Genomic DNA, 26,887 nt, shown 5'->3' with positions numbered 1-26,887 from the left:
TTACTCTCCATCTTCGGTCCACCTCCCCCTCTCTCCCTATTTATTCCAGTTCCCTCTCCCCATCCCCCTCTCTGATGAAGGGTCTAGGCCCGAAACGTCAGCTTTTGTGCTCCTGAGATGCTGCTTGGCCTGCTGTGTTCATCCAGCCTCACATTTAATTATCTTGGAATTCTCCAGCATCTGCAGTTCCCATTATCTCTGATACTATTCTAATCAATTGACATGCCAGCGTGGATCAGAAACTCGAGGCAGCAAATGAGAAAATATCAACAGCTTCAGTTTTGAGCCCTGTCAAGGTGGCATCTTTAACATTGATTTAATAAACATTTTGCATTTGACGCAATTTTGCATTTGAAAGTAATGAATATTTTATCATTTAAAAGGCTTCCAGATGGTCATCATTAGTTCTGTCTCTTTGATATAACCTTCTGATAATTTACAGAAAATTACCTTTGATGGTAGTTTTTCTTAAAAAGAGCTCTATCATTGCCACTTATCGCAATATCCCAAAGATGTTATAAGGGGTGAAACCTGAAAGTACACCATAACTATTTGTTCTTTCTTCTGTTCTGCAGGTGACAGTTGTTAGTGGAGTGTTGTTAGGAGGGGTTGGATCATATAGCCCTTAACCATGTGTTTATTCACTTATGCACTTTGTTATGAAGTTGTGTAGAGTGCTCGTGAAGTAGAAGGGCAGAAGCTAGAATTTGTTTGTGAAACTGATAAGAGGGGGAAGAGTGTGTGGTCCCTTTAAGAGTTGAGGTGATTTTTTCTGCGCTTAGAGACTTTTAAAATGTACGTCTGTGAGCAGCAGCTGGAGGATGCCTGTACAGAAAATACCTGAAATTGAAACATTTGTATTGAAAGGCCAAGCAGCATTTTTACCAAGACAACAGTTTTCAGAACTGATGGTGTTGAGAACATTGAACCAATCCTACGTAAGAAATATTGTTATGTCATCGCGGGCACAAAGAAGGGAGCAGTTGGACAGAGACCCTAGAGCTAATGGCCATTTGCCGAGGTTAAGAACCCTCAACTCTCTCTCTGGAGAGAGAGAGAGAAAGAAGTTGGCTCTCATGGTCATCTACATATTATAGAAAGCACCTTCTAGCCTAAAAATGTATCATGGCATATCTAGCTAAAAGTCCTCACAAAAAGATAAAACATCCCTGACAGCAGAGTCAGTGGAAGAAAGACATCTGAGGCATAACAGAAAAGGCAGAGCACTCCAGAAGACACGGTCTGTGCAAATTTGGAGAGATTAAGTTTTAATTTATTATTGTCTTATTAATCGATTTTATAGAAATGGGACCCATGTTTATTTGAACAGCATTCTAATAGAATTTAGGCCAGCTAGGGAGTTGTTAGTAGTCTAGGACGGATTTGTTTTGTTTGTTAGTAATTCTGTTAATCTGTTCATTGTTAGGGTTAAATAAATAAATTGCTTCTTTTTATTTATAAAGTGGATTGGGGATTTTCTCTCTTTTAACTGTGCTTTTAACTGATTACGGGGTTGGTGTGTTTCTTTGGGTGTTTCGGGGTTAACTATTAGAAGGGAACCTCGACTGATGTCATAACAGGTTGGAGCTCGTGTTTTGGTTTAATCATCAAGAGGGGTTTAGCCACTCCCCCTCTGTAACAACCTTAATAATGAAGGCGAGAGGAGAGGATAGATGGAAGCTGAACAGTCCCAATCCTGTCCATGTTCAAGCTCTGACTGGATCATGACTAGGGGACTGTTCATGTCTCGTTGCTCCAGGATCAAGGCTAGTGCTAAAGCCAAGGTAAGGAATGAAGTTTAGCAATTCAACATGGCCCTCTTAATCTGACCTTCTAAAGTTTTATTTAAGTTTAAGTTTGAAACGCAAGTGTTTATAACAAACAGACCTCCAGCCAAATCATTGCCACTTGAAATTACACATTGAGCACCTATTGGGAATTGTAAAGATGCAAGACCCTGTCTGTGTGAACCTACTAAAACAACTTACTGGAAAATAGGAGCAGGAGTAGGCAATTCAGGCTTTCAAGTCTGCTTTGCCATTCAATATGATCATGGCTGATTATCTAATTCAATATACCTTGGCCCCACATTCTCCCCATATCCTTTGATCCCTTTAGCCCTCAGAATCATATCTAATTCCTTCTTGAAAACGTTTAGTGTTTTGGTCCCAACCACTTTCTGTGCCAGAGATTTCCACAAGCTCAGTACTCTCTGGCTGAAGAAATTTTTGAAGTTATTACATTTGGTTACCTCATATAAGTCATGAATGGATACGGTGAACAACCAGGTTCCAAGCACTGATCCCTGCGGTAACCCACAAGTCACTAGTTGCCACTTGGAAAAAGACCCAGTTATTCCTGCTGTTTGTTTCCTGTTTGTCAACTAGTTCAATATCCATGCCAGTACACTACACCCAATGCCGTTAATTTTTTGTGCTAATCTCTTAATGGCATCTTGTTGAATGCCTTCTGAAAGTCCTTTAAACCACATCCACCAGCTCCCAGTATCAACTGTGTCAGTTCCGTTCCATCCTAATGGATTTGTCAAGCGTGATTTCCCTTTTGTAAATTGACGTTGACTCTCTGCAGTCCTGCACTGACTTCCAAGTGTTTATTTATCGTGTACTCTTAACACTTGCCCAACTACTGATGTCAGGCTGACAGTCTGTAATTCCCTGTTTTCTCTCCAGTTCCTGTTCTAAATTGTTGGGATGTGTTAGCTACCCGCCAAACCTAGGACTGTACCCGAGTCTGTTGAATCTTGAAAGATGACCACCAGTACATCCACTTTTTCTGGGGTGACTTCTTTGAATACTCTGGGATATCGATTATGACACCCTATAAATTTATTGGCCTCTAATCCCAACAAGTTAAACCATAAAACTGTAAGATACAGAAGCGGAATTAAACCATTTAGCCCAATGAGTCAGCTCTATCATTCGATCATGGCCAATATGTTTCTCGTTTTCATTTCTCCTGCCTCGCCCCCGTAAATTTTGATTCCCTTACTAATCATGAACCTATCTATCTCTGTCTTAAAGATATTCAATGACTTTGTCACTGAAGGCTGTGGAGGCCATGAGTTCCACAGATTAACCACCCTCAGGCTGAAGAAATTCCTCTTCATCTCAGTTCTAAAGATCATCTCTTCACTCTGGTCCCAGCCTCTTCTACTAGTGACTACACCTCCACATTCACTCTATGCAAGCTTTTCAGTATTGTGTAAGTTTCAATGAGATCCTCCCTCATGCTTCTAAACTCCATGGAGTACAGACCCAGAATCCTCAACTGCTCCCCATATGACAAGCCCTTCACCCCGGGGATCGTTCTTTTGAATCTCCTCTGGATCCCCTCCAAAGCCATTAGTCTACTGCGAATGTTACATTTTACAGAGAATGCTGACTTCCCTGGTACAATGCATCACACATGAAATAGAGATTTTTTTTTTAAATCACAGATATCTCCTACATTCCTGAAATCGCCCATGATGTTATACAGTTTCATCTGCACCCAGGAGTCCACTCTTCACACAAGAGTTTGAACAGTGAAATTTAGCAGACTGTTTGTCTTTGGAGGATATAATTAGATGAAACCACTCTGGTCCTCTCTCAAAGTCCACACATGGGGCTTTCCCATCTGGAATCTTGCAGATGAATGGGAGCTGTAAGCCCAGGGTGGCATGTAACTGAAATTGCTGCCCCAGCTCAACTGTCTTACGCCAGGACTAATGGAAAACAGACCTGAGATGTATTGATCTTCATGCCTTGGTGCTATAGTGGACACAGTGTTCACTCAGCAGGTCATTAGGGAGAGAATGTAAAAAGAAATGCACTTTGACTGTCAACTAGACTAAAGAAATAACCAATGTTCAAAATCTGAAGCAGGTAATTCAAGACCTTAAGGCTTGAAAAAAGGCATAGAATTTACAGCAGTAAATTATGTTGTTCAACCAAACTAATCTACATTAGTGTTTAAGCTAGTCAGATATCTTTATCCAGAAAGAGCATCACCTCTTTATTTTGCACACCCTGATGGGCCTACTATATTTTTCGCACATTTCTAGTCTAACACCTAAGTAGGTCTGCCCATCTAAGTGTGCCAACATCCCTTTTGGAGTGGTGGCTTACAACATTGTGTGAGATGCACAGTGGTGTTAATAAGCTGGTATTTGTATTTCACAGAAACGCAGAGATTTCCTGCAGCTCATGCTTGATGCCCGCATATCCACTGATTACACGACCATGGAGAAGTTCGATGTTACCAGTTCTGGAGGTGAAATCGAGGAGTCTCCCGAGACACAGAATGCAAAGGACATGGCCAAGTCAAGCCCAGGCAGAATCCAGAAGAAGATCCTTAGTCTAAATAAAATCTTGGCACAGGCGTTCATTTTCTTTGCAGCAGGATATGAAACCACCAGCAGTACTCTGTCCTTTGTTTCTTACCTGCTTGCCACCCATCCTGAGAGCCAGGAGTTGCTGCTAAAGGAAGTGGATGAATTCCTTGAGTCTCACGTAAGTTCAGTTTGACTTTTGTGTCTGACGATAAGGCTTCCAAACCCTGCAAGGCCTTGCCCCATCTCTGTGACCTCCTCATGTCCTACAACCCTCTAAGATCTGTTTCCACCAATTCTAGTCACTTGCACATCCCCTGTTTGCTTTACCCCATGCGTTTGAACTGTGCTTTCAGTTGTCTAAGTCTTAAGCTCTTGAATTCCCTTTCCATACATCTTGACCTCATCTTCCTTTAAGGTGCCAAACATTGTCTCCAGTGAAACATATTGAGATCTTATACTGTGTTGACTATCTGTAATCAAGTACGTCTTTGTCAATTTCTCTGTGCCTACTGTTAACAGCTAGTTGCCCGGGATATCTTAGATCCACCCAAGTGAACAGGTAGGGCTGCAGATAAAGGTGTCATGTAGAAAAATGGCACTTGCGACACTGCAGTACTGAAGTGCTGGTTTATATTGTTTTCTCAGTCAGAGATGCAAGAGCATTCAGACTTTTGGGGGTTCTGTATCCAAAAGTAATTAGAAGTTAATTCTGTTTTGATCTATTTACTGAGGTGTAAATATTTAATTTTCCACGATGAGACACTTTATAAATCTATCCTCCAGTGACTGGAGATTTTTTTTTCAATTAGTGACATGGATGTGTCATTTAAATTCAGGTTGATTCAGCATATTTCCCTTGAATGAATGTATGACGGTAGCTATTAATATCTCTGAGTGGGACACACATTTAGAGCAAACATGCAGGTTGGCAACAGCTGAGTGCTGATTGGACAATGGTGTGCATCCAATATAGCAGCCATATATTTCCCACAGCTAAATGAGTTTGCAGCGAGAGTTAGAGAGAAAGAAACAAGAAAGGACTTGTGATTAGCTCAATATTTTCAACACCAGACCTACCAAGTTACAGCGATAGTTGCCTGAAGTAGGTTCAACTAGGCAAAGGCAAGATATTGTAAATGCTTGAAATCTAAAATTGAATAAGAAAATGCCAGAAATACTCAGCAGGTCAAGTAACAACTATGGAGAAAAAAACAGTGTTAATCTTTTAGGTCGATAACTTTTTCCATCAGGTTTACATAAGTACATTTCTGGAGAGGTTAGAGAATTTCAGTCATCGCTCCCATATTTGAAGCTCTCCATGCCCTTGCCGCTTTTAACTCACATGCTTTGTCCCCATAACTCTGCCTTCAGTCCTCCCCACAATCCCTTCAACCTCAACATTGGCAGCTGTCTCAACTCCAAATCCTGGAATTTCAACCTTTAACCTCTCTGCCACTTCAATTTCTTTCCTTCTGTATCACCCGCCATGTAACCAAGATTTTAATCATGTCTTCCTAATGCCTCATTGTCATGAAAAACCTTCAAATGTTTCCTCACATGAGATGCACAAAAATATAAGTTGTTGTGGATGGTTGTGAAGAATTGTAACAAATATTGGATATTTAATTGGGGAAGAGGAAACTATGATGCGATTAGACATGAGTTAGGAAGCATGGACTGGGAGCAATTGTTCCATGGTAAAGGCACTATAGACATGTGGAGACTGTTTAAGGAACAGTTGTTGCGAGTGATGAATAAATACGTCCCTCTGAGACAGGCAAGAAGGGGTAAGATAAAGGAACCTCGGATGACGAAAGTGGTGGAGCTTCTTGTCAAAAGGAAGAAGGTAGCTTACATAAGGTGGAAGAAGCTAGGGTCAAACTCAGCTCTAGAGGATTACAGGCAGGCGAGGAAGGAGCTCAAAAATGGTCTGAGGAGAACCAAGAGGGGGCACGAGAAAGGCTTGGCAGAACGGTTTAGGGAGAACACAAAGGCATTTCACACTTATGTGAGGAATAAGAGAATGGTCAAAGAGTAGGGCCGATCAGGGATAGCATAGGGAACTTGTGTGTGGAGTCTGAGGAGGTAGGGGAAGCCCTAAATGAGTTTTTTACTTCTGTCTTTACGAAAGAAATGAACTTTGTAGTGAATGAAACCTTTGAAGAGCAGGTGTGCATGCTGGAATGGATAGAGATAGAGGAAGCTGATGTGCTGAAAATTTTGTCAAACATTAAGATTGACAAGTCGCCAGGCCCGGACCAGATTTGTCCCCGGCTGCTTTGGGAAATGAGAAATGCAATTGCTTCGCCACTCGCGAAGATCTTTGCATCCTCACTCTCCACTGGAATCGTACCTGAGGACTGGAGAGAGGCAAATGTAATTCCTCTCTTCAAGAAAGGGAATGGGGAAATCCCCGGCAATTACAGACCAGAGGGTCTCACGTCTGTCGTCTGCAAGGTGTTAGAAAGGATTCTGAGGGATAGGATTTATGACCATCTGGAAGAGCATGGCTTGATCAAATGCAGTCAACACGGCTTTGTGAGGGGCAGGTCATGCCTCACAAACCTTATCGAGTTCTTTGAGGATGTGACTAGAAAAGTTGATGAGGGTCGAGCTGTGGATGTGGTGTATATGGACTTCAGCAAGGCATTTGTTAAGGTTCCCCATGGTAGGTTCATTCAGAAGGTCAGGAGGAATGGGATACAGGGGACGTTAGCTGTCTGGATACAGAATTGGCTGGCCAACAGAAGACAGCAAGTGGTAGTAGAAGGAAAATATTCTGCCTGGAAGTCAGTGGTGAGTGGTGTTCCACAGGGCTCTGTCCTTGGGCCTCTACTGTTTGTAATTTTTATTAATGACTTGGATGAGGGGATTGAAGGATGGGTCAGCAAGTTTGCAGACGACATGAAGGTCGGAGGTGTCATTGACAGTATAGAGGGCTGTTGTAGGCTGCAGCGGGACAATGACAGGATGCAGAGATGGGCTGAGAGGTGGCATATGGAGTTCAACCTGGATAAATGCGAGGTGATGCATTTTGGAAGGTCGAAGTTGAAAGCTGAGTACAGGATTAAGGATAGGATTCTTGGCAGTGTGGAGGAACAGAGGGATCTTGGTGTGCAGATACATAGATCCCTTAAAATGGCCCCAAGTGGACAGGGTTGTTAAGAAAGCATATGGTGTTTTGGCTTTCATTAACGGGGGATTGAGTTTAAGAGTCGTGAGATTTTGTTGCAGCTCTATAAAACTTTGGTTAGACCGCACTTGGAATACTGCATCCAGTTCTGGTCGCCCTGTTATAGGAAAGATGTGGATGCTTTGGAGAGGGTTCAGAGGAGGTTTACCAGGATGCTGCCTGGACTGGAGGGCTTATCTTATGAAGAGAGGTTGACTGAGCTCGGACTTTTTTCATTGGAGAAAAGGAGGAGGAGAGGGGACCTAATTGAGGTATACAAGATAATGAGAGGCATAGATAGAGTTGATAGCCAGAGACTATTTCCCAGGGCAGAAATGGCTAAGACGAGGGGTCATAGTTTTAAGCTGGTTGGAGGAAAGTATAGAGGGGATGTCAGAGGCGGGTTCTTTACACAGAGAGTTGTGAGAGCATGGAATGCGTTGCCAGCAGCAGTTGTGGAAGCAAGGTATTTGGGGACATTTAAGAGACTGCTGGACATGCATATGGTCACAGAAGTTTGAGGGTGCATACATGAGGATCAATGGTCGGCACAACATCGTGGGCTGAAGGGCCTGTTCTGTGCTGTACTGTTTTATGTTCTATTGGGTAATTTGAGATTGAACGGGCAAAGACTGTTTGCATTCCTCCCACTATTCTTCTTAAAGATCCTTATGAATTCCCAATTCCCTCCTGTGTTTAGGCATTCAGTAAGAGGGGGAACTCTACCCCGAGTTATCATAAAACAAATTATCAGGAGTGCATGAACATAGAACATTGAACATAGAACAGTACAGCACAGAACAGGCCCTTCAGCCCACGATGTTGTGCCGACCATTGATCCTCATGTATGCACCCTCAAGAAAACAAAATGATTTTGTAAATAGAATACAATTTATTTCAATCTTTATGTACATTGTCAAATAAAGTGTAGTATCTGTAAATAGCAATCTATATCCAGAACCTGGGAGTAACACTGCACAACATCTGAGATAACAAGGTGTAGAGCTGGATGAACACAGCAGGCTAAGCAGCATCAGAGGAGCTGGAAAGCTGACGTTTTGGGCACAGACCCTTCTTCAGAACTGACGAGGGGAAGGGGGTTCTGAAATAAATAGGGAAAGAGGAGGAGATAGGAGGAGAGGAGACAGACAGGTCAAAGAGGCGGGGATGGAGCCAGTAAAGGTGAGTGTACGTGGGGAATTAGGGAGGGGATAGGTCAGTCCAGGGAGGACGGACAGGTCAAGGAGTTGGGCGGGGGGGTGGTGGATGAGGCTAGTAGTTCGGAGATGGGGGTGGGGCTTGAGGTGGGAGGTGGGAGGAGGGGATAGATGGGAGGAAGGACAGGCTAGACCTGGACCATCTCTGTTACCTCTTTCTCCTTTCTGGACCTCTCTGTTTTCCATCTCTAGCAACTACCTGGAAACCAATATCCATTTCAAGCCCACCGACTCCCACAGCTACCTAGAATACACCTCTTCCCACCCACCTTCCTGCAAAAATGCCATCCCCTATACCCAATTCCTCTACCTCCGCATCCGCTCCCAGGGTGAGGCATTCCAATCCCGAACATCTCGGATGTCCTCGCTTTTCAAGGACCACAACTCCGCACCCCACCCTGCTCAGAGGTCGAGAACGCCCTTGACCGTGTCTCCCACATTTCCAGCAACTCATCCCTCACACCCGCTCCCTGCATTACAACCAAAAGAGAAACCCCCTCGCCCTCACTTACCACCCCACCAACCTCTGGATCCAACGCATCATCCTCTAACACTTCCGCCATCTGCAATCTGACCCCACCACCAAAGACATTTTTCCCTCCCCACCCTTACCTGCATTCTGGAGGGACCACTCTGTCCGTGACTTCCTTGTCTGCTCCACACTCCCCACCACACCCGGCACTTTTCCCTGCAACTGCAGGAAGTGCTACGCCTGAGCCTGCCCCTCACCCCATCCCAGTTCCCAAGAATACTTCCACATCAAGCAGATGTTCCACCTGCCCATCTGCTAATGTGGTATACTGCATCCACTGTTCCGGTTGAGGCCTTCTGTACATCGGGGAAACCAAGTGGAGGCTTGGGGACTGCTTTGTGGAACACCTATGCTCAGTTTGCACTAAACAACTGAACCTTGCAGTCACGGCCCATTTCAAATCCCCCTCCCTTTCCTCAGACAACATGTCCATCCTCGGCCTCCTGCAGTGCCACAATGATGCCACCCGAAGCTCGCAGGAACAGCAACTCATATTCCGCTTGGGAACCCTGCAGCCCAATGGTATAAATGTGGACTTCACAAGCTTCAAAATCTCCCCTCCCCCTATCGTGTCCCAAAACCAGCCCAGCTTGTCTCCGCCTCCCTAACCTGTCCTTCCTCCCATCTATCCCCTCCTCCCGCCTCAAGCCCCACCTCCATCTCCTACCTACTAGACTCATCCCGTCCCCTTCACCTGTCCGTCCTCCCTGGACTGACCTATCCCCTCCCTCATTCCCCATGTACACTCACTTTTACTGGCTCCATCCCCGCCTCTTTGACCTGTCTGTCTCCTCTCCACTTATCTTCTCTATCCATCTTCAATCTGCCTCCCCCACTTTCCCTTATTTCAGAACCCCCTTCCCCTCCTCCAGTTCTGAAGAAGGGTCTATGCCCAAAATGTCAGCTCCTCTGATGCTGCTTGGCCTGCTATGTTCATGCAGCTTTATACCTTGTTATCTCACTGCACAACATCTACCTGCATCTATTTGAACAGAATACCTCTTTATTCAAACAGCACAGAAGTACTGTCTGCTCCAAATAGAACTCTCAAACAAAAGCAAGCATAAGGAAGGATAGGAAATTTTATGCTGGGATAATCCAGATTTGTAACTCATGGTCAGCTGCTGAAATTGATTCTGAAAAGTTGTGTTGGCAGAGGGAAAGAGAAATTTTGAAGCTCAGTCTCAGGTAGTCAACACAAAGACTCCTATCACATTCTGTTCCCTATCTGTTCCCCTAACTCCACTGTCCCGTGTTACTACTACATTTTTCATTTCTCCTCCCACATGAACAGCACTCTCCACCATGGTGCATTGGTCAGTTTACTCATTTTCCCTACAGTCTATGCCCCCATCCATAGTGGGAGCAAGAACCTTATACCTGTTCTCCAGAACTAAATTCTAGACTCCCATACCTTCCTCACTTGCTGTCACACCTTCCTATCCTTGAGCATCGACCAAATTTAATTTAACTTAAGGGGTGTGACTACCCTCTGAAACAATATCCAGATACCTCTCCCTCTCCCGGATAGGTTGCATTATCCACAGTTCAGACTTTAGCTCATCAGTACTGAATCAAAGTTCTTCAAACAGCCAACACTTGCATTCTACCAGCTCCCGCATACCACAGCTGCAACACATTGCCTGCTCAACCACCTCTACTATCTTTAATTGATTAATTTGAATGTTAAATGTTTTAGAAGTGAAATTCTTGGCAGTACTCTTCAGCAGTGATATCACAACACAAGAACTAGAAGCAGGAGTTGGCCATCTGGCCCCTCGAGCCTGCCCTGCCATTTAATAAGATCATGACTGATTTTTTTTGAGACTCGGCTCCACTTACCTGCCCGCACACCATATCCCTAGTTCCTTTACTGTGCAAAAATATATCTAGCCTTGCCTTAAACACATTCAGTGATGTAGCTTCAACCGCTTCACTGTGCAGGGAATTCCACAGATTTGCAACCCTTTGGGTGAAGACGTTCTTCCTGACTTCAGTCCTACAACTGCTTCCTTTTATTTTGAAGCTGTGTCCTCTAGCCCTAATTTCAGCTGCTAGTGGAAACAACCTCCCTGCCTCCATCTTATCTATTCTGTTCATAATCTTATATGTTTCTATAAGATCTCCCCTCATTCTTCTGAATTCCAATGTGTATAATCCCAGCCTACTCATTCTGTCTTCATAATCCAACCCTCTCAACTCTAGAATCAACCGAGTGAGTCTCCTCTGCACCCCCTCCAGTGCTAGCATATCCCTTCTCAAGTAAGGAGACCAAAATTGCACACAGTACTCGAGGTGTGGCCTCACCAGGACCCTATACAGCTGCAGCATAGCCTTCTTGTTTTTAAACTCCATGTCTCCAGCAATAACAGACAAAATTCCATTTGTCTTTTTAATTACCTGCTGCACCTGCAATCCTACTTTTAGCAGTTCATGCACGAGGTCACCCAAGTCCCTCTGCACAGCAGTGTGCTGCAATTTTTTACCATTTAAAACATAGTTCATTTGCTGTTAATTCTATCGCCTGACTCAAATAGTTTGGCCAATTAAAAAAGATATGCCAGAAATACATGCTTATCACCTGGCTTTGTGCATGGGAAATTGTGTCTTATGAACTTGACTGAGTCTTTTTGAAGAAGTGACATAGAAGGTTGATGAAGGCAGAGCAGTGGATGGACTGGAGGCCTGTGACCAACAGTGCATCATAAGGATTGATGCCAGGTCCACTGCTTTTTGTTCTTTATATAAATGATTCTGATGTGAATATAGGAGGTACGGTTAGTAAGTTTGCAGACAACACCAAAATTGGACAGCGAAGAAGGTTACCTCCGAGAATAACAGGATCTTGATCAGATGGGCAAATTAACTGAGGAATGGCAGATGGAGTTTAACTTAGATGAATGTGAGGTACTGCATTTTGGAAAGGCAAACCAGGGCAGGACTTGTACACAGAATGATAAGGTCCTGGAGAGTATTGCTGAACAAAGAGACCTTGGAGTTCAGGTTCATAGTTCCTTGAAATGGAGTCGCAGGTGTACAAGGTAGTGAAGAAGGCGTTTGATACGCTTGCCTTTATTTGTCAGTGCTTTGAGTATAGGCGTTGGGAGGTCATGTTATGGTTGTGCAGGACATTGATTAGGCCACTTTTAGAATACTGCGTGCAATTCTAGTCTCCCTGCAATAGGAAAGACGTTGTGAAGCTTGAAAGGATTCAGAAAAGATTTACAAGGATGTTGGCGGGATTGGAGGGTTTGAGCAATGGGAAAATGTTGGGACTATTTTCCCTGGAGTGTCAGATGCTGAGGGGTGATGATATAGAGGTTTATAAAACCATGAGAGGCATGGATAGAGTGAATAGCCACAGTCTTTTCCCCAGGGTGGGGGACCAGAACTAGAGGGCATAGATTTAAGGTGAGGGGGAAAGATTTAAAAGGGATCTAAAAGGCAGCTTTGTCACACAGCGAATGGTGCATCTATGGAATGAGCTGCTGGAGGAGGTGGTGGAGGCTGGTACAATGACAACATTTAGAAGGCATTGGATAGGTACATGATTAAGTAACATTTAGAAAGATATGGGCCAAATACTGGCAATGGGACTGGAATAATTTAGGATATCTGGTCAGCGTGGACGAGTTAGATCAAATGGCCTGCTTCCTTGGTGTACAGCTCTATGACCTGCTTATCCAACTTTTCAAGCAATGTCACACTTTGGCTCTGACAGATAGAAGCAGGTTGATAGGTCTCCCTGGAGCCAGTTTTTTTTATCTCCTGCCATTGTTAACTTTCTCACGTAAGTCTGTCTTAGTGATGCTGATGTGCTGCACACTCATTTGAGCCTGGATGGGATGGAGAATAGGGCTGTGGAATAAGGGCTTTGTAGGTAAGCTCCTTCCAAACATGTCAGATACTTGTCAAATGACTGTGCAGCATATCAGCTTCACTATGGAGCAGACTCGGGAATCAGACTTATCGCACGGATCAATGAGGGGTCCCTTTTTTGTAGAAGGTGTTAGGTTACAGGATATTATAAATGGATGGGTCAGGTGGGGAGATCAGTGTGAGATGGAATTTATCCCTGATAATTGCGAGGTGCTCACTTTGTAAGAAGGAACAAGAGAGTATTGGTATATTGTATGGTAGGACACTAGGAAGCTCAGGGGAACAGATCCTGGGGGGCTTGTCCTCCGATTCCTGAAGGCAGCAGGACAGGACAGGCTAGTGAAGAAGGCATGCTGGAAACTTGCCTTTATCAGTCAAGGTGAGCTGTATTAAATGTTAATTAGGCGACATCTGGAGTAATGTGTAGCGTTCTGGTCACTGCACTATGAGAAGGATGTGACTGCACAACCTTTAAAAATTAATTGGATGCGCACTTGAAATGGCATAACATTCGAGACTATGGGTCAAGTGCTAGGAAGTGGGACTTGTATAGATTTAGAGGAGGTTTGGTCAGCGTGGACCTCATTGGCTGAAGAGCCTCTTCACTATTGTATGGTTCTGTGGGAAGATATCAACTTTGCACAATTGTTGTGGATTGGAACAAATATTGTGGGATTTTACAATCTTTTGATCTGCATTTTTCTACCTCCCAAGTACTTTTAAAGCAATTTTCATTCTTTCTACTACAGTGGAATTCCTCTCAGGATAATGGATAATATTTAAAACCTTACTCTTCATGTTGTGGCATACAGCTAACAGTGTCTGTCTGCACATTATATATACATGGTTGAAACCATGAGCTATGCTTTGCACTGACCTCTCAATAATAATTCAGATGATACTGACATTTCTAACACTCTGCAGAAGATATTACTCCGGTTGAAAGCTCACGTATTTCTGCTAGCTTATTAAGTCAGCTATTAGCTGAATGCCTAGTGTTCAATTGGAAGCTGCTTAATTATAAACCATATAGTGTATTGAACCTCAAATTGCAAATCAGTTGTGACCATTTGTTCCCCAATTGTGCTCCTTTTCGCTGAACATCAAACCCAGGACCATTTGAGTAACTAGGAGATCATTTATTTACAGGCATTTTTCTTTGCAAGAACAGGAGGGGTGATGGGAGTGGCATATGAACACTTTGTCCAGTTCATGCACTCAGCATTAGTAACAGCACCGTCATAGTTAGATGCCAAAGGAGGTGTTAACCAAACAATATTTTGATTCACACAGTATTTTTACAACACTTCCCATCTCTATTTGTTATCATCTTGAATGTGACAGCACTGAAGGAGGCCTATTTGGCCTATCACTCCTCTGTTAAGCATAGTAGAAAAAATGAAAAACAGTCTAGCACAGGAACAGGCCCTTTGGCCCACTAAGACGGTGTCGAAACATGATTCCTTTCTAAAGTAAAACCCTTTTACCTCCACATGGTCTGTATCCCTCTATTTGCTGCCTATTCATGTATCTGTGAAGATGCCTCTTAAACATTGCTGTTGTATCTGCCTCCATTGCCCCTTCTGGTAGCGCATTCCAGGTACTTACCACCCTCTGTGTAAAAAAGCTGCCTCTCACATCATCTTTAAATTTGCCCCCTTTTACCCTAAATCTAGGCCACCCAGTAGTTGACATTTCTATTCTGGGAAAAAGACTGACTATCCATTCTATCCATGCCACTCGTAATTTTATAAACTTCTGTCAGGTCACTCCTCATCCTTTGACATTCAGGTGAAAACAAGCCAATTTTTTTTTATTTCTCCTCATAGCTAATACCCTTCAAACCAGGCAATATCCTGGTAAATAATTTCTGTACAATCTCCAATGCCATCCATATCCTCTGTTAGTGTGGAAACCAGAACAGTACACCTTATTTCCAAATATGGCCCACCTAAAGTTCTATACAGTGGCAACATGACTTGCCAATTTTTCTACTCTGTGCCCTGGCTGATGAAAATAAGCATGCCATATGCCTTCTTGACCACATTATACACTTGTGTTGCCACTTTTCAGGGAACTGCAGGCCTGTATGCTAAGATTCCTGTGTATGTTGATGCTACTCAGGGTTCTGCCATTTGCTGTATATTTCCCTCTGCATTAGGTCTTCCAAAATGCATCACCTCACATTTATCTGCCATTTCTCTACGCAAGTCTCCAGCCTAGCTATATCCTGCTGTATCCTTTGGCAATCCTCCTCACAATGTGCATCTTCCATAACCTTTGTGTATTCTGAAGATTTACTAATCTGGCCACCTACATTCTGCTCCAAATTATTATCTATATACACATATCCCTATGGAACACCACTAGTCACATATCTCCAGTCAGAAAGCCATCCTTCCACCACTACTGTCTGTCTTCTATGACAAAGCTAGATCTGTATCCACCTTGCAAGTTCACTGCGGATCCTATGTGTCTCCATCTTTTGCATCAGCCTACCACAAAGGATCTTGTCAAAGGCCTTGCGAAATTCCATATAGAAAACATCTACCATCCTGCCTTCATCAATCATTTTTGTCATTTCCTAAAGTGGTTTCCTCAATCAATTTTGTGAGATATGATTTTATCTGCATAAATTCAATTGTTAATAATATTGCTGTTTCCAAATGCAAGTAAATCCCATTCCTAAGAATCTCCTCCTAAATATTTCCTATTACTTATGGAAGACTCATCAGATTCTTAATTTCCCAGATTATCCCTGCTGCCCTTCTTAAACAAAGGACCAACATTGGCTATTCTCCAGTCATAGAGCCATACAGCATGGAAACACACCCTTTGGTCCAACTAGTCCACACCAACCATGTTCCCAAACTAAACGAGTTGCCCATATCCTTATAAACCTTTCCTATTCATGAATTTATCCAAATCTCTGTGACCTCTCCAGTGACTGAAGAGGATATAAGGATTTCATGCAAGGCCCAGCAATTTCTTCACTTGTCTCCCTCAGCATTCTGGGATAGATTGCACAGGTCCTGGGGACTTATCTACCTAACTGCTTTCCATAACACCCAACATCATCTCCTTTAGAACTGTAACTCAAATACCATATCTCTACCTTTTCCTTATAGCATGTTCTAATATTTCTTCAAAAAGAATACTTTTTAAAAAGCATATTATTATTCACCATCCATTTGCAACAGAACATTCCATGCCTGGATGACCGTCTGAATGGAAAACAAGTTGATGTTTTGATTGTAAAATATCTGGTTATGGAATCAGAGAATATTGCAGTACAGAACAAAGGCATTGGGCTTATTGTGTCTTTGTCAGCGCTTTGAAATTGACCCCATGCCATGTCTTTTTTCCCAAAGCTAAATATTTATCTAGTTCCTGTTTGAAAGTTATATTTGAATCTGTTTCTGTCACCATTTTAATCAGGTCAGAATAACTCACTGGATAATTTTCCTTTTCCTTGTGTAGCTTCTGGTAGGTTGTACAGAGTGGTGGTGAAAAAAATGCATTGTTAGCAGAGGCTAAAGTCAGAAATTTGATCAAAGTGACAATTTTGTGCAGAATGAGGAGAAGGTATTGCTTTCCTTTCACCTGCAACTTGCCTCATAAAAGCTTGAGGTAATGAGGACTTCAATTTTTTCTGCACTGCTTTCTGTGCAAACTAGCATGTGGAAAATTACCTGAAAACAAACTATAAACTAGATACAGTAATGCCAATAAATCTAAACTGATATATGTTGGAGCAAGTTTTCTATCAGGACTTTTTTGAGGCGGTGGATAGTGGGACTGTCCTGAGTGAACGCGTCTACAGTAGACATCTCCATCTTGAATCTTTCTGCCTCACACTCATTGGGATATTCCAGCACAAGCAAGGAGTGAGGTGCAGTATCTGGACAGTTTGCCCCAAAATTTCAGTCACAGTTCAGAATAATGTTGGTAGGGCTAGTATATTCCCAACTACACCATGACAAAAGGTTACCAGGTGAATAGAAAGAACGCTTCAAGTCTATGCTCAGGGCCTTCCTGAGAAAACTCACCAGCCCCTTTGACTTTCATAATTGCTTGCCCAACACTGAGCAAATTACAAAGGTGCCAATTCCTTTGAGCATTTTGAACACTTGCAGATGGAGGCAACAGCAGAAGGCACAAGCGAAAACCCAAATACCTCACTCACCCACCTCTTCAAACACTACCTACCCTATCTGTGGCAGAGTGTTGGGATCCCAGAATTGGACAGTTCAGTCACCTCAGGACCCATAAGGATGGAGGATAAGAAAGGCATCCTTGATCCCGAGGATCAGCCTAAGTAGAAGTATCGAGAACAATTGGAATTTAATGTGCTTGTTATGTGTGATGAGAGGATAAAAGGACAGCCAGAATCAAGGCCTTGGCACCTGGAACTAGAGCCTGTCCAAGGTGGAAAAAGGACGAGGAACAGAAACGTAATGTGGTAGTTGTAGGGGCTGCAATAATTAGGGGAGCAGTTAGCATCCCTTCTAAGATGAATTCTGCTTGGTTTGCTGCCTAACTGGTGCCAAGGTAAGGTATATTCTGAACTGGCTTTAAATACGTGTTCAAGACTGAGGATTTCAGTGTTGAGGCCTATTTTGAGAACGTCAACACAGGAAGAAAAGGTAAAAGGTCCTGTTTGGAGATTACTAGGAATGTTAATAAAATATAAGTCCCTATGGGTTATGTCTTTACGTTATTACTCTAGCAATTTCAGGGGATAGGGCACCAGTCCTGGAACAAGAAAGAACTGTACCAACCGAATAGAGTGGATGTGGAGAAAATGTTTCCACTCCTAGACTAGGATCCAAGGGCACAGCCACTGAGTGAATAAATGACCCTTCAGAACTGATCTGAGGATGAATTTCTTCAGCCGAAAGTGGTGAATCTGTGGAATTCATTGCCAAAGAAGGCTATGGAGGCCAAGCCATTAAGTGTATTTAAGACAGAGATAGACAAGTTCTTGATAAGTAAGGGCATCAAGTGTTATGGGAAGAAGACAGGAGAAACAGGGCTGAGAAACATATCAGCCATGATCAAATGGTGGAACAGACTCTGTAGGATGGATGGCCCAATTCCAAATTATATTCTGGAATTGGCTTGACATGAAGAAGGCTGTGACCAGGATCCCAGTAGATATTTGGGTGGTTGCAAGGGCTTTAAATGAGAATGTGCAGGGACATGTCCCAAATAGAAAAAGTAATATGGATAAAAGTTTTAAAACACTTTAAAGGAAAAAGAGCAGATAACAGTCAGAAATTTTGCCTCAAGGATTGCAGGATAAGTGAAAATCAAAAGATGGTAAGTAATTAAACTCGGTGGGAGAAAAAAAAGAACAAAAAATTACAGCAGAAGCTCCAATAAATATAATTTATGCAAACACGTGGGATACATGCAATGAGAAGGAGTTAATTAATATTCTTGTTGTGGGAAATCATTTTTGCAAACTTTATGTATTTTCTATATTTTTGAACAGTGCTGGCAGATTGGAGGGTGACAAATATAATCTCACTGTTTATAAAAAAGGAGGTAGGGAACAAAAAAAATCAGGAACTACAGAGCAATTAGCCGAACATCAGTGGTAGGGAAAATGCAGGAGTGTATTACAAGGATGTGATAACAAGATACTTAAAAATTACTAATGGTATTACACAAAGTCAATTTGGATTTATGAAAGGAAAATTGTGTTGTAAGCCTATTGAAGATTTTTTGAGAACGTAACTAGTGGAATAAATAAGAAAAAACTATTGGATGTGATCTATGTGGTTTTCTAGGAAGCTTTTAATGAAGTCTCACGTAAGAGGTTAGAGTGCAAATTCAAAGCAAGTGGGATTGGTGACAATATACTGGTATGGACTGAGAATTTGTTAGCAGACAGGAAACAATAGGAATGAAGGTATGGTTTTCAGAGTGGAAGTTGGTGACAAATTGGGTACCGTAGAATCGGTGCTTAAGCCTCAGCTATTCACAATTTAAATCAAGGATGATGGAATCAAGTGTAACATTTCCAAGTTTGCTGATGACACAGAAGCAGGTAGGAGTGAGAGGTGAGGAATATGTAACTAAACTTCAGGGTGATTTGCGCAAGTTGAGTGAATAGGCAAATGCATGGCAGATACATTATAATGTGGATAAATATGAAGTTGTTCACCCTGGTAAGTGAAACAGAATGGCGGAGTTTTTTTTAAATCGTTATAGATTAGCAAAGATTGATGTAAAAAGAGACCTGGGTGCCATTCTACACCTGCCATTGAAAGCAAGCATGCAGGCCCAGCATGAAGTTAGGAAGGCAAATAGTACGTTGGTCCTCAATGCAAGAGGGTTTGCGTACAGGAGCAGGGATGTCTTACAGCACAAATGATGCAATGCATTGCCTCTGGAAAGCTGCTGCTGAATACATATTTGACAGGCTAAATCAGCTTTCTACCGCTGTCAGGTGGGTTACCACCACCGCATACAAACCACTTCATGAGGATGCGGGAACAGACTGAGGAGTACAAAGCATTTTTTTCTCCAACTTTGGTTGTTTCAAATCATTTTGTTATTAATTTGGGACATATGCTTCTCTGGCTGACCAGCATTTTTATTGCTTGTCCTTCGTTGCCCTTGAGCTGGTGGTGGTGAGCTGACTTCCTGACACACTGCAATCGCTGTGCTATAGGTAGACCCACAATGCCTTTGGGGAGGACAACCAGAATTTTGACCCAGTGACAGTAAAGGTACAATGAAATATGGATGTGAGTTTGCTCGCTGAGCTGGAAGGTTAGTTTTCAGACGTTTCGACACCATTCTAGGTAACATCATCAGTGAGCCTCCGATGAAGCGCTGGTGTTATGTCCCGCTTTCTATTTATCTGATTAGGTTTCCTTGGGTTGGTGATGTCATTTCATGTTCGTTTTCTCAGGGGATGGTAGATTGATTTGGAGCCAATGTGTTTGTTGATGGAGTTCCGGTTGGAATGCCATGCTTCTAGGAATTCTCCTGCATGTCTCTGTTTGGCTTGTCCTAGGATGGATGTGATGTCCCAGTCAAAGTGGTGTCCTTCCTTATCTGTATGTAAGGATACGAGTGATAGTGGGTCGTGTCGTTTTCTGGCTAGGTGATGTTCATGTATCCTGGTGGCTAGCTTTCTGCCAGTTTGTCCAATGTAGTGTTTGTCACAGTTCTTGCAAGGTATTTTGTAGATGACGTTCGTTTTATTTGTTGTCTATATGGGGTCTTTTAAGTTCATTAGCTGCTGTTTTAGTGTGTTGGTGGGTTTGTGGGCTACCCTGATGCCAAGAGGTCCGAGTAGTCTGGCAGTCATTTCGGAAATGTCTTTGATGTAGGGGAGAGTGGTTATGGTTTCTGGGCCCGTTTTGTCTGTTTGTTTGGGTTTATTGCTGAGGAATCGGCGGACTGTGTTCATAGGGTTCCCATTCTTTTTGAATACACTGTATAGGTGATTTTTCTCTGCTCTGCGTAGTTCCTCTGTGCTGCAGTGTGTGGTGTCTCGTTGGAATAATGTTCTAATGCAGCTTCGTTTGTGGGTGTTGGGATGGTTGCTCCTGTAGTTCAGTATTTGGTCCGTATGTGTTGTTTTCCTGTAGACGCTGGTTTGGAGTTCCCCATCGGCTGTTCGCTCTACTGTGACATCTAGGAATGGCAGTTTGTTGTTGTTTTCCTCCTCTTTTGTGAATGTTATGCCAGTAAGGGTATTATTGATGGTCTCGAATGTTGCCTCTAATTTGTTTTGTTTAGTGATGACAAAGGTGTCATCCACATAGCGGACCCAACGTTTGGGTTGGACGATTGGCAGAGCTGTTTGTTCGAGTCTCTGCATTACTGCCTCTGCTAAGAACCCTGATACACATTGAATTGGAGCCAATCTACCATCCCCTGAGAAAAAAGAACATAAAATGACATCACCAATGCGGGAAACCTAACCAGATAAATAGAAAGCGGGACATAACACCAGCGCTTCGTTGGAGGCTCACTGATGATGTTACCTAGAATGGTGACGAAACGTCTGAAAACTAACCTTCCAGCTCAGTGAGCAAACTCTCATCCAGAACCTCAACCTGAGCTACAAATCTTCTCAAAACTCAGTGAAATATTTCCAAGTCAGGATGGTGAGTGGCTTGGGTGGAAACTTGGAGGGGGTGGTGTCCATCTGTAACGGACTAGTAAAATTCTCCCTGGAACAGATAAGAGGGTACACACATTGGACATCTTAATTATGGTCTGGTCAAGTTTACTTAACAAGCCAATGTGAATGAATATTTATCTAACAACATTCATAACATGTTCAACATGAAAATGAGAAACATGAAGCAGCTACAATTCTGGATTTTTGTAAGGCTGAGTATAGTGATTGTACTGAGGTCAGCCAGGTGGACCTCATAGAATATGGGTTCTCTGATTGGGGCTGTTAACCTGGTCCAATCAGGGAGCTTTAGCTGACAGATATAAACAGGAGTATTAGAAGTTCTTGTTTTCTCTGCGGAGCTGGACTAGTGTTAAGAACGATGCACGTGTAAATAAAGGGTGACTTGGTAATGGGATACTGGCCTTATTGAGGTTGTTACACTGAGCTTTTATGGAAGTAAAGTGCCAACATTAAACTGGCCAAGTGTGTAAATAGATAAATAAAATAACAAACAATAATTGAGATATTCAAAAAAGACCTTCCTGTGGTACAGAGCCATTTTATACTTCAAAAGAGAAAGAGTTTTACTGTCCAAATAATGCCTTAAAGAACTAAGAAACAACTTAAAATTAACTGATAGAAGACTGTACTGGAAAATGACCACAGTGCTTGTTGAATGGGAAAGGTAAAAGTGATAGTGTGGAAGTATGGAAAAGACAAAAAGGATCAATAATGTCTTTGCATCAGAACTTGCGCCAAGGAAGAGGTCAACATGCCAGAAATTCCAAGCAAACTATTATTAAATCAGGGATAGGGACTCAATAAAGTTGACATAAGCAAGAAATTAATGACATTAAAGGACACCAAATTTCCAGGACCAGATCATTTCCACCACAGTCGCTGAGAATATTGTGGATGCTTTATATGCTAAAATTGTCTTTGTTATGAAGCTGTTCCTTTCGATAAGAAAATTGCACAAGTCAGAAAGATGAGACAAGGAAACCAGGGATAATGTACCAATTAGCTTAACGTCTACTAAGGGTAGAGTAACTGAGCACATTGTATTTCTCAGCTGATCAGAGGCAACTGGCGCAGATTTATACAAGGTAAGTTATGCCTGATGTATCTTGGAATTTTTGATGTGACAAGAGTGGAGCACTAACAGCATGTCTGCTATTTCCATATCTTCTTTGAAAACATTACTGGAATGTTATCACTTGTACCTTCCCATTGAACAGGAGCTGTGATGATTTTTCAGTTTTGTAATAATTTTCTCTATAATCTGATATCGCCTCTGAGGTCTTTAGATGTCTTATGGTTGTCTTATTTGGAAGGTAAAACTCTTTCCCTTTCTGAAAATATGTTGCATTAAAATGAATGTGCAAGTGGGATGTCTATGCATGTTGTTTAGATGGACATGCAGGAGGCCCTTCCTAGTGGGCCTTAAAAAGACTTTCTGAAGTGGAAGCTAACCATTGACCAGATTAGAAAATTGACTGAGTAGCAGGAGATAGAGGTTTGGGCTAATGGACAGACACTGCAGTTGGCAGGATGTGCCAAGTAATATTTCAAGAGGACCTGCTCTGATCTTAGGAAACAGGAGCAAAGGTGGGCCATTTAGCCCTTTAAGCCGACTGTGCCATTCAATAAGATCATAGCTCATCAGATTGAGGCTAAGACTCCAGTCCACTTCTTTGCTTGCTGCCCCATAACCCTAGATTTTCTTGCAGACCAAAATCTAACTCATTGTTGAATGTATTCAATGACCCATCCTCCGTTACTATCTGTGGGGAAAAAAAATTCAAAGATTAAAAACCTTCTGTGAGAATTAATTCTTCTTCTGGGTCTTTCTTTCCCCCTTTTTGATGTCATGGCATCGTTCTTGGCCAGCATTTGTTGCCCATCCCTAAATACTTTGAACTGAGTAGTTTGTTAGGCCATTTCATACGGCAGTTAAGAGCCATCCACATTGCTGTGGGTCTGGACTCACATGTAAGCCAGACCATGTAAAGATGGCAGATTTTTTTTCCCCAAAGGACATGAATGACTTTGGTTTCTGTAATAATTATTATGCATTTGTAATATTGAATAGTTTCACAACTGTGATGGGGTTTGAAAATTGATTCACTGAATCTTTAAATTCCACAGCTTCTTTGGTGGGATTTGAACCAGTGCCCCCAGAGTATTAACCCAAATCTCTGGATTGCTCTGGGTAATGTAACTGTCTTCCCTAAACCTCTTAAATGGACAATCCTTTATTTTCAAATTAGTTCTGGATTCCCCATGAGGGAAAACATCTTCAATGAGATTACCTCTCAGTTTTCAAAATAATTGGTATTGAACCAATTTACTTAAACTTCCTTCATAAAACAACTCCTTATCCCAGCTATTAGTTTAGTGAACCATATTTCAACTGCTTCCAATGCAAATCTATCCCTCTTTAAGTAGAAAAATCAAGACAATATACAGTAGTCTTGCTGCAGTTTCATCAATGCTCTGCGAAGCAAAACTTCTGATATATTTCATCCCCCATGGCATAAAAATAAACTTTTCATAACTTTTAACTAACTTCTTGTGATTTGTGTACAAAGATATCATGGTCCCTCTGTATTGCAGTAGTTTGCAGCCTTTCTCCATATAAATGGTATTTTGCTTTTACATGTTTTACATTTTCCGATTTTATAATCCCATCTGCCAAAATTTTGGAACCTCAGCTAATTATTGGGCAATGATTTAAATCAGGGAACAGAAAGCCACATATCCAATTTTTCTAATTATGTATAGATAAGTAACACAATAAGCAGTGTAACTTGAAGTGAAGAATTGCAAAGAGATATTGGGAGATAGTGAATTTAAAAATTGTGGCAAATGGAATTTTGTACAGACAAACATGTGGTACTGTTTTGTACCTAAAAAGGATAAAACAGAATGTTTTCAAAATGATGAAAAGCTAGAAACATTGGAGGACCAGTATGTACATAGATCATAACCATGAATCAAAAGGCTAACAAAATATTGGCCATTATATATAAAGAGATAGTATTCAAGAATTTTAGCTATACAGAGCTTTGTTTATCACAGACTTGGGAAATGCGAACACTTCTGGTCACTACATTGACATATTTTCTGGAGTTTGTGAAGATTTAATGGAATGTTGAAAATCATGAGGAATTTTGATAGACCAAACAAAGAGATATTGTTTCTGGTGGAACAAGAAGTGTTGCTAAATAGAAGATACATATTTAATGAATTGATACACATATCAGAGGGATTTAGAAACAGGAGTAAACCATCTCGCTTCTTGAGCCCAACAGCTTAGTCTCATAATCCCACCTTCGTCGGATATCCCCCTTAACTAACAAAAATCGTTAAAATTAACAATTGATCTCCATCAAGTGATCTTTATAGAAAGGGTTCCAGAATTATCCTAACCTTTGTGTAAAGATATATTTCTTTTCTGCAGCCCAGAATTTTTAGACAATGTCTCCTAGTGCTAGATCCCTTAACTAATAGAAACAGTTTTTCCCAATCTGCACTATTTGTCCTCCTTAATGTCAGGCTTGAGGGGTTGAATTGCCTACTCATGTTCCTATTTCTTATGGCCTTATAATATGTACTATGGGACCACTTGCAATGATTTACTCAGAATTGTCCAGGAAGTTAAAACTCCCAACATGCAATTACCTATGTCTGGGACCCTTGAAATAGTCTACAACTCTGAGTTAAGTCACAAACCTCAGACGGTTTAACTGACTTACTTAGACAACTGCTTCAGAAACAGGAGAGAAATTGTTCTATAAGTATAAAATTGACATCCCAACTCAAAAAATATCCTGACCTGAAACCCCGCCCAGACCTGAATCAAAGATAATGGGAACTGCAGATGCTGGAGAATTCCAAGATAATAAAATGTGAACCTGGATGAACACAGCAGGCCAAGCACCATCTCAGGAGTGCTCCTGAGATGCTGCTTGTCCTGCTGTGTTCATCCAGCCTCACAGTTTATTATCCCAGACCTGAATCAATCCTATTATTCCCAATATCCACTATGACCTGACAGTCACCGCAACACAACATCCTCCCACCCACAACCTAACTCATCCCCTGATGTGACACCCTCCTGATGTAAAACACTCTGCACTGACCTGATCCACCATGCCTTCCCCCTCCCCTCAGCTGTGAACTGTCCCTCACCTAGCTACCTGCCAGCTTAAGCCTTGTCACAATATCCTCTCAACCACTTGCCACGTTACACCTGCACGCATATATTTATCACCCTTACCTACGTGCACTTTGTAACCTACTTATCTTACACAGTTACTCTTTTGTCATAACTTGTAAGATACTTTTTAATAATTTAAACACCTTAATATAGCAGTTACTGTTGTGAAAAAGGGGCATGTTATGGCCTGCAAGGCTGATTCTCCATTATGTTTGAAGGCTTCCAGATCAGGTACCATCTCAAGGGGTCCAAATTGGAAGTTTATACTGAAGTATGGAGCTGCTGGGAAGAGTAAGTAAAATGGATTGGAGTGTATTCTGCCTGTAATTCCCTGACTTCAGAAAATTCAGCCCATTGAATCTACTTGCACTGCTGTTTCAGATGGTGAATGTTTCAAGATAACTTGGTAAATAAAAATGGAAATTCATTGGTACCACCTTGATTCTTTTATTTACACTCCCCGCACTTTCTGCTCCTGTAACGTCCTTAAAATTGAACCATTTAGTTAATTTTGCCTTCCAGTTCCTTTTACAAAATGTGTCACTTTTATTATTCGCCTGGAACATATGAATCAGCTAATTTCACCAGTCCGTCACTCCTGAAGCCTGTTCCTGTCCCCCTGACAATGTTTACTACATTTCTAAATCTGTTGTCATCTGCAAACTTAAAACCATGACATGTCTACCCAAACCTAGATTAGTAATAGGGAAAAGTGTTATCAACAGCTTATCTCTAAGCGATGTCTCTATACACTTTACTTCACTCTCAAAGACAACCATTTACCGTGATTTTCTGTTTTCTGTCCTTTAATAAATGCCATAATCCACACAGTCATTGACTGTTTAATCCCTTTCAGCTTTAGTATTCCTTTCAAGTCTATGGGTTGGATTTTTTTGAGAGGGCGAGGGAAGGTGATTGTAAGGAAGGGGGCCTTCCCACCCAGCCTTCCCTTCATCTTTCCTCCATTTTACAGTGCATGGTAAAGGTGTCAGGCTGCCCACCAACCCATAAACCTATTGAAGCCCTTACATGACCAGTTAATGGTTGCTTTCTGCACCTACCACTATTTGGTGGTAGACTTAACTTTAACTGCATAGACCAGTCCGAGGAAATCGTGGAATCCCCACAGTGTGGAAGCATGCCATTCAGCCCTTGGAGTGCACACCAACCCTCCAAAGAGCATCCCAACCAGACACACCCCCAGTCTGTCTGTCCCTGTAACCCTGCATTTCCCATTACTGATCCACCTAATATGCATATGTTTGGACTGTGGAAGGAAACCAGAGCACCCAGAGGAAACCCGCGCAGACACATGGAGAATGTGCAGACTCCACACAGACTGTTGCCTGAGGCTGGAATTCAACCCAAATCCCTGGTACTGTA

General features: G+C 42.1%; 1 protein-coding gene across 2 annotated transcripts in view; it reads left to right on the top strand.

Moving 5' to 3' along the window:
- Window positions 1-26,887, top strand: part of tbxas1 (thromboxane A synthase 1 (platelet)) — a 217,652-nt gene that overhangs the window by 169,400 nt on the left and 21,365 nt on the right. For both annotated transcript variants that reach the window (XM_048549363.2, XM_048549364.2), the window contains one exon: window positions 4,182-4,511. In XM_048549363.2, coding sequence (XP_048405320.1) covers window positions 4,182-4,511 — 330 coding nt within the window. The remainder of the gene's footprint in view (window positions 1-4,181; window positions 4,512-26,887) is intronic.

The sequence above is a fragment of the Stegostoma tigrinum genome, chromosome 18 (assembly GCF_030684315.1).
Source record: "Stegostoma tigrinum isolate sSteTig4 chromosome 18, sSteTig4.hap1, whole genome shotgun sequence".
NCBI classification, from domain to species: Eukaryota; Metazoa; Chordata; class Chondrichthyes; order Orectolobiformes; family Stegostomatidae; genus Stegostoma; species Stegostoma tigrinum.
This window is presented reverse-complemented; position numbering and strand designations above follow the sequence as displayed.